The sequence below is a fragment of the Heteronotia binoei genome, chromosome 2 (genome assembly GCF_032191835.1).
Source record: "Heteronotia binoei isolate CCM8104 ecotype False Entrance Well chromosome 2, APGP_CSIRO_Hbin_v1, whole genome shotgun sequence".
Classification (NCBI taxonomy): Eukaryota; Metazoa; Chordata; class Lepidosauria; order Squamata; family Gekkonidae; genus Heteronotia; species Heteronotia binoei.
Genome location: NC_083224.1, coordinates 21,188,664 through 21,202,149, shown reverse-complemented (window position 1 = coordinate 21,202,149; position 13,486 = coordinate 21,188,664). Strand labels below are relative to the sequence as shown.

Sequence of the window (13,486 nt, the reverse complement as noted above, 5' to 3'; positions counted from 1 at the left end):
AAATGAAGGCAGCTTTGACTCCAGAAAGCTTGTGTGAGCAAAGAGCTGTCAAATCACAGTCAACGTATGGCACTCCCTTGGCCAGGGATGAACAGAGGTGGTTTCCCATTGCCTTCCTCTGCAGAGTGACCCTGGGTGTCCTTGGTGGTCTCCCATCCAAACACTAATCAAGGCTGACCCTCCTTAGCTTCCAGAGCTGATGATGGCCTGGGCCATCCAGGGCGGAGAATTCCATCCCGGGACTGGAATGTCCTGGAAGCTCATTGGTCTTGAAGACGCTACTGGACTTGAATCTAGCGGTTCTATTGGCAGAGCCACATGGCTACCCTCTGAACCAAGTTAAGCTATGCAACTTTCTGATCATGGAGCCTGCATTTCTGACAGATACCGGCCGTGTGCAAAAAAACAAACAAACCAGGGCACTTGAATTTGGCCCCTCTGTTGATTGGTTACTGCAGACTCTCCTCCCGCTGACAAAGCCTTCTAGGAAACATTTCTTACTGGCCCCCGTTTTAAACTCTTCTCTAATGCGATTCTGGGAATCCCTCGTTCCCATGGCTCGCGCAACCCCATGGCCCATGACGTTAACGTTTAGGCAGAGTTGTGTGGGACTGAATATACATTGACAGCGCAGCCTGAGCCAAAGGAGACACTACAGAAAAATGGAGACAACACCATTCAACAAAAATGACTTGATTCAACGGGGGGCGGGGGGAGGAGGGGAGAATAAGTTTTTTTTTTAAAAAAAGGAAACAGCTGGCATCAAAAATGTACAAATTCAGCACAGTTATAAAAGCTTCCATGCATGAGAATAGAGGGAGAGGGCTTTACCGGCTCTGCCTGCTGTTTGTGGCCCCAAAACTTTACACCGGGCAGCACAAGGGAAGAGAGCAAAGGAGGTAGAAGAAGCAGCTTTTAGCAAAAGATCCGAAGCACTTTTTTTTTTCCTAGGCAAGTAAGCACATCCGTCATCCCCCAAACCGGCACCTCGCTGACAAGTGAAAACGCTGAGCCCCTTTTTAACGCGCTGGGCTGAATGGCCAAATTAAAAGAAATACATCTATCACAATCCTGGCCGAAAGTGAAGCTAGACGGTATGCGTGAAGCAAGGAGGAGGAACTCCCATGGCTCACTGTGGAAATCTGCCATCATGTCAGAGTAGCCCAGACTGAGGAAGGCGGGGAAAACAGCAACACCGCTAAGGCAGGGGGATCCCCCGACCTTTCTGAGCCTGTGGGCACATTTGGAATCCTGATGCAGCATGGTGGCTGCAGGAATAAAATGGCTGCCCCAGGAGGCGGAGCCAGACACAAAATGGCTGCCACTGGAGGCGGAGCCAAAAACAAAGTAACGACATACATCTTCACGTCGCTGACGTAGTATAGAGCCTTGTGCTGTGGTGGCAGTGGCTGCCAAAGCAGCAGCACTTAAAAAAAAAAAACCCTGCACGGCCAAATCAAATCTCTTGCTGAATCAGAAGCCTTGCTGGCATCCCGTTGGAGACCCCTGTGCCAAAGTGACTTGCCCAACGGCTGGCTAGCTAACATCAACTGAGCGTGTAGATAGCGAAGATCCTTGTCACAACATGACATTAAATAAGGATTTAAATAAGAAACTCTCCCTTCTGAAATGAGAGCGGGAGGGACGATCAACGCAACAAACTCTTCGTGTTCTACCTCAGAGTTCAGCATCTGCATGAAGACTAAGGCAAAATTCCTGCCACGGAATATACACTTTGGTTTGCCTCAGAAAGCACACAAAGCGTTGGCAACTATTACACCGCAGCTGATATTAATCAGTCCCACCGGCTGCTAGCAACTCTGCGCTCCCCAGGTTAAGTGTGGGTCTTAGAGAGCACCCCAGACCCGAAATACATGCATCTAGCTCCTTTGTACAAACGTATCGCTTAGAGTCATTCAAAAGCAGGTTGGGAGTAAGAAGCTGTTTTGGGAGTCTCCCGCTGTGAAGAGAGGCTCATGTTAGCCTGTTGGCCCCACACCTCAGGATCCATTTTGCTGAGTTTAGATCAAGATGGACAGCCGTGCTTGGCTGTAGCAGTAGAAAAGAACAAGAGTCCAGTAGCCCATGAAAGACTATCAAAATTTGCGGCAGGGTAGGAGCTTTCGTGCGTCACTGCTCACTTTCTGAGGCATCTGAAGTGAACAGTGACTCACGAAAGCTCACGCCCCTGCCACAAACTTTGTTCGTCTTTAAGGCGCTCCCGGACTCTTCTCTACGGCTAGTCGGGTTTAGTTAGCAGGCAAGAGCTGGATTGTGCTAAACAATCCCCAAAGTTAATTTAGATCAGGGCTTTTTTTGTAGCAGGAACTCATTTGCATATTTGTTTATTTCTTTTATCGGATTTATATCCCGCCCTCCCCTAATGGCCTCAGGGAGGCTGGCAACAGCTAAAAACCACATCGGAAACTAAAAACAATATACAATAAAATCAGTTCTACACATTTGAACCATAAAATCCAAGATGCACGTTGGTGTTTCTCAATATCTATATTTGTCCAGTGGGACTGTCAGCGCTGTGGGACATTTGCTACCTCCCCTTAATTACTGAAGGCAAACCTAAATAGTTCGGTCTTACAGGCCCAACAGAACTGTGGCAGGTCCCGCAGGGCCCTGATGTTTTCGGGGAGGGCATTCCACAGAGCGGGGGCTATCGTTGAGAATACTCTGGCTCTAGTGGTGGACAATCGAAGGAGTCCGGGGATCTGAAGGAGTTTTTGGGACCCTGAACGCAGTGCTCTTCTTACACGGCCTACTGTAAGCACTTGGAGGATTGGCTACAATAGGGGTGTGTGGCCTAATATGCAAAGAAGTTCCTACTACAAAAAAAAAGCCCTGATTTAGATAAATTATTAGTGCCTGTGGTCTATACTACTGCATTCAGGATCCTACTGTGTAATTTTTCCAACGGCTAATAAGTCATGTAAAGACAAATGCTTTGCTTCACTTCTGTTTTCTAAACTTCCGATTGGTTCTACAACCTTAATCCTACTGCATTGTTCACTGAATGTCCTATCTTGCTGACTGTATTGCCTGACTATGTAACCTGCATTGAGTCCAAGTGAGAAAGGGGGGACTGTAAATTACATAAACAACAACTGGGAGATGCTCACATTAAAAAATGCCCTTGACAGAACTTAGGTTGTCAGCTGGTTCATGCTCATTCCTATCTCTGACACCTTCTCAGTCCAAATGGAAAACAAAGCGATGTTGTTACCTGACTGTAAAATCTACCAACCCTTTAAAAAGCTCTGTCAGTGGGGCTATTGCCAAGTACGAAAGCAACTTGAATTATGATTTCAGGGTGAACTGTCTCGGCACAATCTTATGTTCTAAAGCACGGAAGTACTTCTTCGCCCAAAGGGTGATTAACACATGGAATTCACTGCTATAGGAGGTGGCGGCAGCTATAGGCATAGCCAGCTTCAAGAGGGGATTGGATAAGCATATGGAGCAGAGGTCCATCAATGGTTATTAGCCACAGCATATTGTTGGAACTCTCTGGGACAAGTGATGCTCTGTGTTCTTGGTGCTTGGGAGGGGCAACAGTGGGAGGGCTTCTGGTGTCCTGGCCCCACTGATGGACCTCCTGATAGCACCTGAGGTTTTTGGCCACTGTGTGACACAGAGTGTTGGACTGGATGGGCCACTGGCCTAATCCAACATGGCTTCTCCTATGTTCTTAAGCCAGCCGCTAAGTGGACAGCCAGTGGAAATGCTCTCAGTACAATGCAAAGTTACTCCAGTCTAAGCCTACTAAAACCAGTGGGCCTGGACCAGAGTAACTCTGCATCGGTTTGCTGTGTCTGTCACCCAGTACGTTTAAGAACATAAGTAGAGCCACCCTAGCTCTAACCAAAGGCCAATCAAGCCCAGCGTTCTGTTCACAAAGTGACCAACCAGCTGCCTCTAGGAAGCCAACAAGGAGACTGTAGTGGCATCCTCCTATCTGGACTCCCCAGCTGCTGATTTTAAAGAGGCGTATTGCCTTTGGTACTGGAGGCAGTAGATACACAAGTGTATTTCAAAATATACCCAGACCTCCTTCCTAGTTGAAATGAGCACACTGTGGTTTGGTCACAGCAACCCTGAGGCTGAAACTTAAGATGCAGTTTCTCTAACAGGACTGGGGAGCGTGGCAAATGTTCCGAAAGAATGCATACTGCTGAGGAAGGAAAAAATGGAAATGAAGATTTTTTTTAGCTTTGGGTTGAACGTGAAATATGTGGGCATGCGATAGTCACCTTTTGACTTGCTTGAGATCCAAATTTGGTCGCCTGCCAACAGGAAAAACAAACAGTTTTTGCTTTTTCGACGTATTCTCTCCACGGTAGTTTAAAAGCACATGCTCAGCAGTTTCCAACAGCTGTGTGTTGGAGTATGTTGCATGTAACCCCTGCCTCCCCTGGCTAATTTAAAAGCTACATAGCCCCACTAACATCGGAACTTAGTTTTGTGCATCACCACCTTTTATGGATTAAAAACTCAGGCAAAGAAGATGGCATTTTTAATGCTGCATGGGGCTAAGCACCGTGATCATTATCTGTGACTGGAACTCAGCTTTTATCTGAAGAGTATGATTATGTTGTACGCTGCCCTGAGCCCAGTTCTCTGGGGAAGGGCAGTTGGGAATAATAATAATAATAAAAATGGCTTTCTAAAAGTGTTCTGTAGAACCTTTGAGATCCCCAGAAGTTTGTCAGAGATGTCTCAGAGAAGAAAAAGATACTGGGATTTATATCCTGCCCTCCACTCCGAATCTCAGAGCGGCTCACAATCTCCTATATCTTCCTCCCCCACAACAGACATCCTGTGAGGTGGGTGGGGCTGAGAGAGCTCTGACAGAAGCTGCCCTTTCAAGGACAGCTCTGTGAGATCTACGGCTGGCCCAAGGCCATTCCAGCAGCTGCAAGTGGAAGAGTGGGGAAATCAAACCTGGTTCTCCAAGATAAGAGTCCGCACACTTAACCACTACACCGAACTGGCTCTCAGTGAGCTCAATAACGGTGAAGGCTCCCGTAAAAGATGCCCGGTTCACCAGGACCAATCATCCCCTGAAAAGCAAAGCTGCAGCAGGTTGCTCATTCGGTTCATATCGACTGACTACAATGCCCAACTATAACCCAATAACTATAACCCCCTATAACCCAAGAGACCAGAGAATGATTTGGCAATTCACGTCAACAGCCAGGTTAATCTAAAAAAAAAGTTTCCCTGAAGTAAGAAAATGTGAAAGCTGCTGCACTCAAATATTTCAAGGCAACTGCAATATTCAGATACGGTTTACTTACACCCTCTTTAGCTGCTGAAGCGATCTTGCTTGCTCCAGTGGTAAAACTGCTCCATCCCTGAAAGAAATGGTAGCGATTAACCTTGCAGTAATAAATACGGCAAACGTCTGTTTCATAAATACAGCACATATTGCATACAAAAAGCAAACATCTGTTTCTCTCGGCGACAAATGCTACGGGAAGCCGAGTTATCTCTAAACTTTGATATAATTCTTTGGGTTCTGAAAGCTCACTGCTGAAATTTGCAAATGGCAAAGGACAGCTGCGGTGCAGTGCAGTGCTAGTGTTCAGCACACAGAAGGTCCCAGGCTTAATTTTCAGCCATCTCCAGGCAAAAGAAATTGGGTAAAAAGAGCTATTGCTAGGCTGAATAGGCAACACTGATCCTGAATAGCCAATGCGCTGATTCAGTATAGGGCACCCCACGTTCAATAAATGCACCCACCAAAGATGCATAGTGTGGGAACCACCAGAACAGTCGCAAGAAAAATATAATCGGTAAGGTAGGAAGAAAAGGAGAAGTTCATCAGGACTTCGAGAGCCAGCTGGGTGTAGTTGTTAAGTGCGCAGACTCTTATGGCTTGTTAAGTGCGCAGACTCTCCAAACTGGAGAGCCAGTTTGGTGTAGTGGTTAAGTGTGCGGACTCTTATCTGGGAGAACCGGGTTTGATTCCCCACTCCTCCACTTGCACCTGCTGGAATGGCCTTGGGTCAGCCATAGCTCTGGCAGAGGTTGTCCTTGAAAGGGCAGCTGCTGTGAGAGCCCTCTCCAGCCCCGCCCACCTCACAGGGTGTCTGTTGTGGGGGAGGAAGGTAAAGGAGATTGTGAGCCGCTCTGAGACTCTTGAGTGGAGGGCGGAATATAAATCCAATATCTTCTTCTACTTCTTCTTATGTGGGAGAACCGGGTTTGATTCCCCACTCCTCCACTTGCAGCCGCTGGAATGGCCTTGGGTCAGCCACAGCTCTTGCAGGAGTTGTCCTTGAAAGAGCAGCTGCTGTGTAAGAACTCTCTCAGCCCCAGCTACCTCTGTTGTGGGGCTGGGGGGCAGGGAGGTAAAGGAGATTGTGACCAGTCTGAGATTCAGAGTACAGGGCAGGATATAAATCCAATATCATCATCATCTTCTTTAACCTTCACAGGCCTTAAATTTTAACCTTCATGCTCTTAGCTCTTCCCTGCCCCACCAACAACGAAGTGTTGTTTTTTTAACGACACCCAGTCGCAGTCCTGTTCCTTATATGACTAATGGAAACAGCTGCTTGGATTTTTGTTCCTCCTCAGCTTGACAGGTTAAAAAAAGTTCCTAGCCAATCATTCCCCCCCTTAGGCAAGATTATTTAGGCAAGCTGTCTGCAGGGGAGCCTTTTTCGCATGTCTGGAGAAGTAAAAAGAGCTGGAGTCGAGTAGCTCTGTTTGTGGCAGGGGATGAGCTCTTGTGAGTCACTGCTCCCCTGAACAACAGAGCTATGCCCTAAAACAGCGGTCCCCAACATTTTTGGCACCAAGGACTGGTTTTGTGGAAGACAATTTTTCCACGGACCAGGGAGGGGGTGCGAGGGCTTTGGGAGGACACAATTGTGCAATTTATATCTTTTATTTATTTATTTATTTTTAAAAAAACATTCCTATTAGTTTGGCGTTGTGGTTAAGTGTGTGGACTCTTATCTGGGAGAACCGGGTTTGATTCCCCACTCCTCCACTGGCACCTGCTGGAATGGCCTTGGGTCAGCCACAGCTCTGGCAGAGGTTGTCCTTGAAAGGGCAGCTGCTGTGAGAGCCTTCTCCAGCCCCACCCACCTCACAGGGTGTCTGTTGTAGGGGAGGAAGATAAAGGAGATTGTAAAACACTCTGAGAGGAGGGTGGGATATAAATCCAATGTTGTCATTGTCTTCTTCTTCTTCTTACATTGTAATATCTAATGAAATAATTATAAAACTCACAGCCTGGTTGCTAACAGGCCATGGACTGGTACTGGTCCATGGCCTGGGAGTTGGGGACCTCTGCCCTAAAAGACACGCCAATTTTTATTCCAGCGTGAGCTTCCATGAACACATGTGCGAAGGGTCCTCACAATGAAAGCTCACACATTACATGATGCAGTGGAGAAAAAAACGTAGTGAACTGCAAGATCAAAAGGCCATGAAATGCAGGGAAAACGTAATTATGCACATTCAAATGTAAATCACGTACTGTCGAAACCTTTCACAATAGCAATGATTCGTGATGAGGCAGCCTGGCCTTGTTTTGCTAAGCTGATTAACACTTGTAATGGCTAAGAAATCCCTTTGTGCAGCTCTCCGGGTTTTTTTAACAGCGTGTGGTCAGGGCAAAACTCCACTAACTCTGGTTTTCAGCTTGTATTTCAGACACCGGTTAATACCAGGATCTCCCTGCCTTGGTCACTTGACGACAATCCCGTATCTGTATTTTCTGAGTGCTGTTGAGCTGTTCGTTTATAAAATGTTTTTATTGTATTTTATTGTTTTATTATATGTTGTATTATATGTATTATATGTTGTACTCTGCCCTGAGCCTTATGGGGAATTGGCAGAACAGAAATAATGCTGGGAATTATTAGGAAGGGAATTGAAAACAAATCAGCCAGTATCATAATGCCCCTGTATAAATCGATGGTGTGGTCTCATTTGGAATACTGTGCGCAATTCTGGTCACTGCACCTCTAAAAGGATATTATAGCATTGGAAAAAGTGCAGAAAAGGGCAACTAGAATTATTAAAGGTTTGGAACACTTTCCCTACGAAGAAAGGTTAAAACGCTTGGGGCTCTTTAGCTTGGAGAAATGTTGACTGTGGGGTGACATGATAGAGGTTTACAAGATTATGCATGGGATGGAGAGGGTAGAGAGAGAAGTACTTTTCTCCCTTTCTCACAATACAAGAACTCGTGGGCATTCAATGAAATTGCTGAGCAGTCAGGTTAAAACAGATAAAAGGAAGTACTTCTTCACCCAAAGGGTGATTAACGTGTGGAATTCACTGCCACAGGAGGTGGTGGCAGCTACAAGCATAGCCAGCTTTAAGAAGGGATTGGATAAAAATATGGAACAGAGGTCCATCAGTGGCTATTAGCCACAGTGTGTGTGTGTGTGTGTGTGTGTGTGTGTATGCATATATATATTGGCCACTGTGTGATACAGAGTGTTGGACTGGATGGGTCATTGGCCTGATCCAACATGGCTTCTCTTATGTTCTTAAATATACTAAAATAAAATAAATAAGATCTACTCATAACAGAAGGAAAGTATGTGCTTACCGAATATAGCGAGGACATGGCATTGTTGAGGAAGTCATCTTCCTTTTTCGGAGGCGTCACTGTGTTTCCAAACCCCACATAGCGATTCTCTTGGCCACTGGTAGGAGACGCAAGGGGGGGAAGAAAATGAGCAAGTGACTTGTAAATGAAAGACACTTCCATCCACGCACATAGCATTAAACCAAACGAAACCTGTACCTTATGTTTCAGATTCTGTAATGGGGCATCCAAAACCAGAGGTCTTCTGTGCCTGCCCTTCTCCAGAAAGGGGTCTCCCAGGCCCCTCTCCTTAAAGATGCTTTCTTTGTATTTCTCCCATGGGATCCAGGGAACTGGGCAAAGGAAGCTTTCCTTCCTTCCCCAGAGGACTGGGGGCGGGAGCCTCAGCCAATAGAAGGAAGAGAGGCTTGGCTCAGTAGCTCTACTGTGCAATTGAGAGAGCATGGCAAAACAAGCTATTCGTCCCCCCTTTCTCCCCAAGGGAGGAGCCTCAGCCAATGAAAAAAAATAGAGATTTTGCTTTTTAGCTCCTGTGCAATTGAGCAAGCCTGGCAGAGCAAGCTGTGATGCAGAAGGAAGCTGATGACAGCCGGTTGCTCGGGGGCCTGATTTGCCCTCCGAACTGCATGTTTGACATCCCTGGGCTATAGTGTCACTGCAGCAGCAATAAGGAAGACGGTGAATTTAAGTTGGCTGTCTCAGCAGAAGGCACAATGGAAGCAGCTTTCTGACCAACAGGGTAGAGCCAAGGCACCCAGCGGCTACTGGAGAAGAGAAAGATACCACCTACTGAAACCTCCATTGGCCTGAAGGAGACCTGCTCTGCTGGACGGCATTGAGCCAAGCTGGAGAGGCACAAGCCCCAGCTCTTTGCAGGTTTATGTCTGGTTTTCTCCCTGGAATTTGCCCCAGAGCTGCTTCTCCGCCCTTTTAGAAGAGGAGGAGATTGGATTTAGATCTTGCCCTTCACTCAGAATCTCAGAACGGCTCGCAATCTCCTTTCCCTTCCCCTCTCCACAACAGACACCCTGTGAAGTAGGTGGGGCTGAGAGAGCTCTGACACAAACTGCTCTCGAGAGGAACAGTTCTGTGAGAACCAAACAGTTGCTCTCCCTCTCGAGGCAGGAAAAGAACTGAGGAGATGGGTGTTCCAAAGTCACAGGAAGAGGAAGAAGAAGAATTGTTTCCTGCCTCCCTGACACGATGGTGGGAAACACCCAAGATGTCCTCCGACTCAGAGGGAGAACTTGCAACTGACTCAGGGGTCACATCAGCAGCAAGCTGCAAGTGGGGAATCAAACCCAGTTCTCCCAGATTAGAGTCCACGCTCTTAATCATTACACCAAACTCGTTCTCAGAACTTTTTAATTCTGCTGCTCAGCAAAATCTAGACCAGGGGTGTCAAACATGCAGCCCAGGGACTGAATCAGGCCCCCGGAGGGCTCCTATCAGGCCCCCGAGCAACTGCCGTCTGCTTACTTCACTATATCTTGCTTCCTTCTGCATAACAGCTTGCTTTGCAAGGCTTGCTCAATCGCACAGGAGCTACAGAGCAAAACCTCTATTTTCTCCATTGGCTGAGGCTCCTCCCTTGGGGAGGAAGCAAAGCTTGTTTTTCCAGGCTGCCTCAATTGCACAGCAGAGCTACTGAGCCAAGCCTCTCTTCCTTCTATTGGCTGAGGCTCCTCCCTACCCTGTCCCCTGGGGAACGGAGGAAAGAGACACAGCTTCCTTTGCCCAATTCCCTGGATTCCATGGGAGAAATACAAAGAAAGCACCTTTAAGTCCAATGAATGCTAACTTTAAGCATGCTGGCTGGCTCTGTCTCTCTCTCTCTCTCTTTCTATCTGTCTCTGTCTCTCTCTCTCTCTCTGTCTGTCTCTCTGTGTGTGTGTCTCTCTCTGTCTGTCTGTCTAAAATTGTTTGTGTCCTTTATAAACTTTATATCTCTGCTACCTAATCTTAAACAGGTACACACATGGCCTGGCCCAATATGGCCCGGCCTGACAAGGTCTCATTTATGTCAGATCCGGCCCTCATAACAAATGAGTTCTATGCCCCTGATCTAGACAGCTAAGTCTAGAGGTTAAAACGGATAAAAGGAAGTACTTCTTCACCCAAAGGGTGATTAACATGTGGAATTCACTGCCACAGGAGGTGGTGGCGGCCACAAGCATGGCCACCTTCAAGAGGGGTTTAGATAAAAATATGGAGCAGAGGTCCATCAGTGGCTATTAGCCACAAAAAAAATTTGCCACTGTGTGACACAGTGTTGGACTGGATGGGCCGTTGGCCTGATCTAACATGGCTTCGCTTATGTTCTTATGTAGAGCGGGTGGGGGAGGGCATTTCTTTGAAGGTGGAGCTCCTCATCACGTAATCTCCTTTCTGATCAACAATACCAGGACCCAATCAGGAGCCCCGTCGTGTAGGCATGGGCTGGCCCAAGCAGCAGCTGCTTCGACAGATCCCACAGATTTGTTTGCGTGCAAACGGACAGCATCCAGCACGTTAGAAACCCTGTAGATTAGTGACATCAGCAACTCCCTACAGGCTACAGCGAGCCAATCTTATTTCTGAACTTGTCCACAGCGACCAGATGCCTCTATTAAAACCATATCAGGCCAACAGAAATAAGCTCTTAATGGGAAATTTTCAACATTAGCTACTGCAGTGCCAAATAAAATGTGTCTTTGAGACGGGCAGCCTAGGTAGTTAATGAGTTTCCTTCTATTCAATTTATATTCTTCCAATTCATCTTATATGCCTTCCCGGCAGACGAAAAGGTTAAGAGGGGATGCTAACGAATGTTCAATTAAAGCATTTTCGGGATGTAACATGCTGAGCAATTTATGAGGTCAAAGACTATAATACACACACTACCGCATTTCTTTCCCCTATGAAGTAAGGGGGAAAAAACTCCCCAAAAACTGAAAATGTAAAGGCTGCAACTGGAAGAGTGACTTTGGAAGGGGCTATAGAAGACAGCAAGACTCTACTAACACTTAAGAACATAGGAGAAGCCATGTTGGATCAGGCCAATAGCCCATTCAGTCGAACACTCTGTCTCACAGTGACCAAAAAAAAACCCCAGGTGCCATCAGGAGGTCTACTAGTGGGGACAGGATACTAAAAGCCCCCCACCCCCAAAGCATCAAGAATGCAGAACATAATGAACATATAAAGCTGCCTTATACTGAATCAGACCCTTGGTCCATCAAAGTCAGCATTGTCTTCTCAGACTGGCAGTGGCTCTCCAGGGTCTCAAGCTGAGGTTTTTCACACCTGTTTGCCTGGACCTGTTTTTGGAGATGCCAGGGATTGAACCTGGGACCTTCTGCTTCCCAAGCAGATGCTCTACCACTGAGCCACCGTCCCTCCCCTAAGAGCATCACTGCCCCAGACAGAGAGTTCCAACGATAAGCTGTGGCTAATAGCCACTGATGGACTTCTGCTCCATATGTTTATCCAATCCCTCTTGAAGCCATCTATGTGTGTATCCACCACCACCTCCTGTGGCAGTGAATTTCATGTATTAATCACCCTCTGGGTGACGAAGTACTTCCTTTTACCCATTCTAACCAGACTGCTCAGCAATTTCATGGAGTGTCCACAAGTTCTTGTATTGTGGGAAAGAGAGAAAAGGATTTCTTTCTCTACCTTCTCTAACCCATGCATAGCACCTTAAAGACTAACAAAATATGTGGCAGGGCTTTCACGACTCACTGCTCATGTCTTAGCTCATACCCCTGCCACAAATTTTATTATAGAACAAAGTTGGAGTAATGTGCCAAAATGTGAGAATGTCTATATACTAAACCATCTTCCGCTATATTTTAATGTATTTTTCTTCTAATGGCAAACTATATGTATGTTACATGTTAAAAGGCAAATTAGTTGGATGGGGAAAACTACTGAGAAAGTAATGCCCTCTTTTTGACCCAGGCTTATATAATAAGAGTGATTGACAGACATTCTCACATTTTGACATAATACTGTTTTATTGCTTTCTCATGCTATCCAGATCAAAGGTTTGCTCTTATATTTGTATCATTTTGAATTCTAAACCACCGCCTACCAGCTATATGTAGCCCTGCTCACTGTACCTGCTTCCTCGTCTGATGAAGTGTGCTTGGAGCACACGAAAACTTACGTTTTGAATAAAACTTGGTTGGTCTTAAAGGTGCTACTTGACTCATGCTTTGTTCTACTGCTTCAGACAAGCACGGCTGCCCACTTGAATCTATCTACATTAGGATCAGGTTTGCGGTAGCCAGAATTGGGGGTGGGGGTAGTCATTATAAAATGGAACACTGAAAGCTGAAAAAAAAATGAGTTTGCCTCCTAAAGTTTTGAGCTGGCTTGTAGAGCCAAAGAAATTTTCTGCCTAGGCCTGGGCTAAGCCAGAGAGTACATGAACATAGATGAGCATATGAAGCTGCCTTATACTGAACCAGACCCGGGGTCCATCACAGTCAGTGCTGTTTACTTAGACTGGCAGCAGTTCTCCAGGATCTCAGGCTGTGGTCTTTCACATGACATACTGCCTGGTCTTTTTAACTGGAGATGCTGGGGGATTGAACCTGGGACCTCCTGCGTGCCAAGCAGAGGCTATAAACGCTCGAGCCACAGCCCTTCATGGCTTCGATGCAACTCGTATTTTTATGTGGCATCTGTTAAGCTTACAGTTGAGCCACAGAGCACCGTAAAGTATGAATGGAAGTGAGCTGTGCAGTTACGGCAATCTTACATTCCTAAGCGTACGGCAACAGAACATTAGAACATAAGAGAAGCCGTGCTGGATCAGGCTAATGGCCCGTCCAGTCCAACACTCTGTGTCACACAGTGGCCAAAAAAACCAGGCACCATCAGGAGGTTCATCAACGAGGCCAGGACACT

General features: G+C 46.5%; 1 protein-coding gene across 7 annotated transcripts in view; it reads right to left on the bottom strand.

Moving 5' to 3' along the window:
• Positions 1 to 13,486, bottom strand: part of ARFGAP1 (ADP ribosylation factor GTPase activating protein 1) — a 40,759-nt gene that overhangs the window by 15,110 nt on the left and 12,163 nt on the right. For 4 of the 7 annotated variants that reach the window (XM_060230656.1, XM_060230659.1, XM_060230658.1 and 1 more), the window contains exons 6-8: positions 8,588 to 8,684; positions 5,310 to 5,366; positions 4,263 to 4,295 (exon numbers count right to left, since the gene is read on the bottom strand). In XM_060230656.1, the coding sequence (XP_060086639.1) occupies positions 4,263 to 4,295; positions 5,310 to 5,366; positions 8,588 to 8,684 (187 nt within the window). Of the gene's footprint in view, positions 1 to 831; positions 862 to 4,262; positions 4,296 to 5,309; positions 5,367 to 8,587; positions 8,685 to 13,486 lie in introns of all 7 variants that reach the window. The other 3 variants (XM_060230655.1, XM_060230657.1, XM_060230660.1) reach the window with 2 other exon arrangements.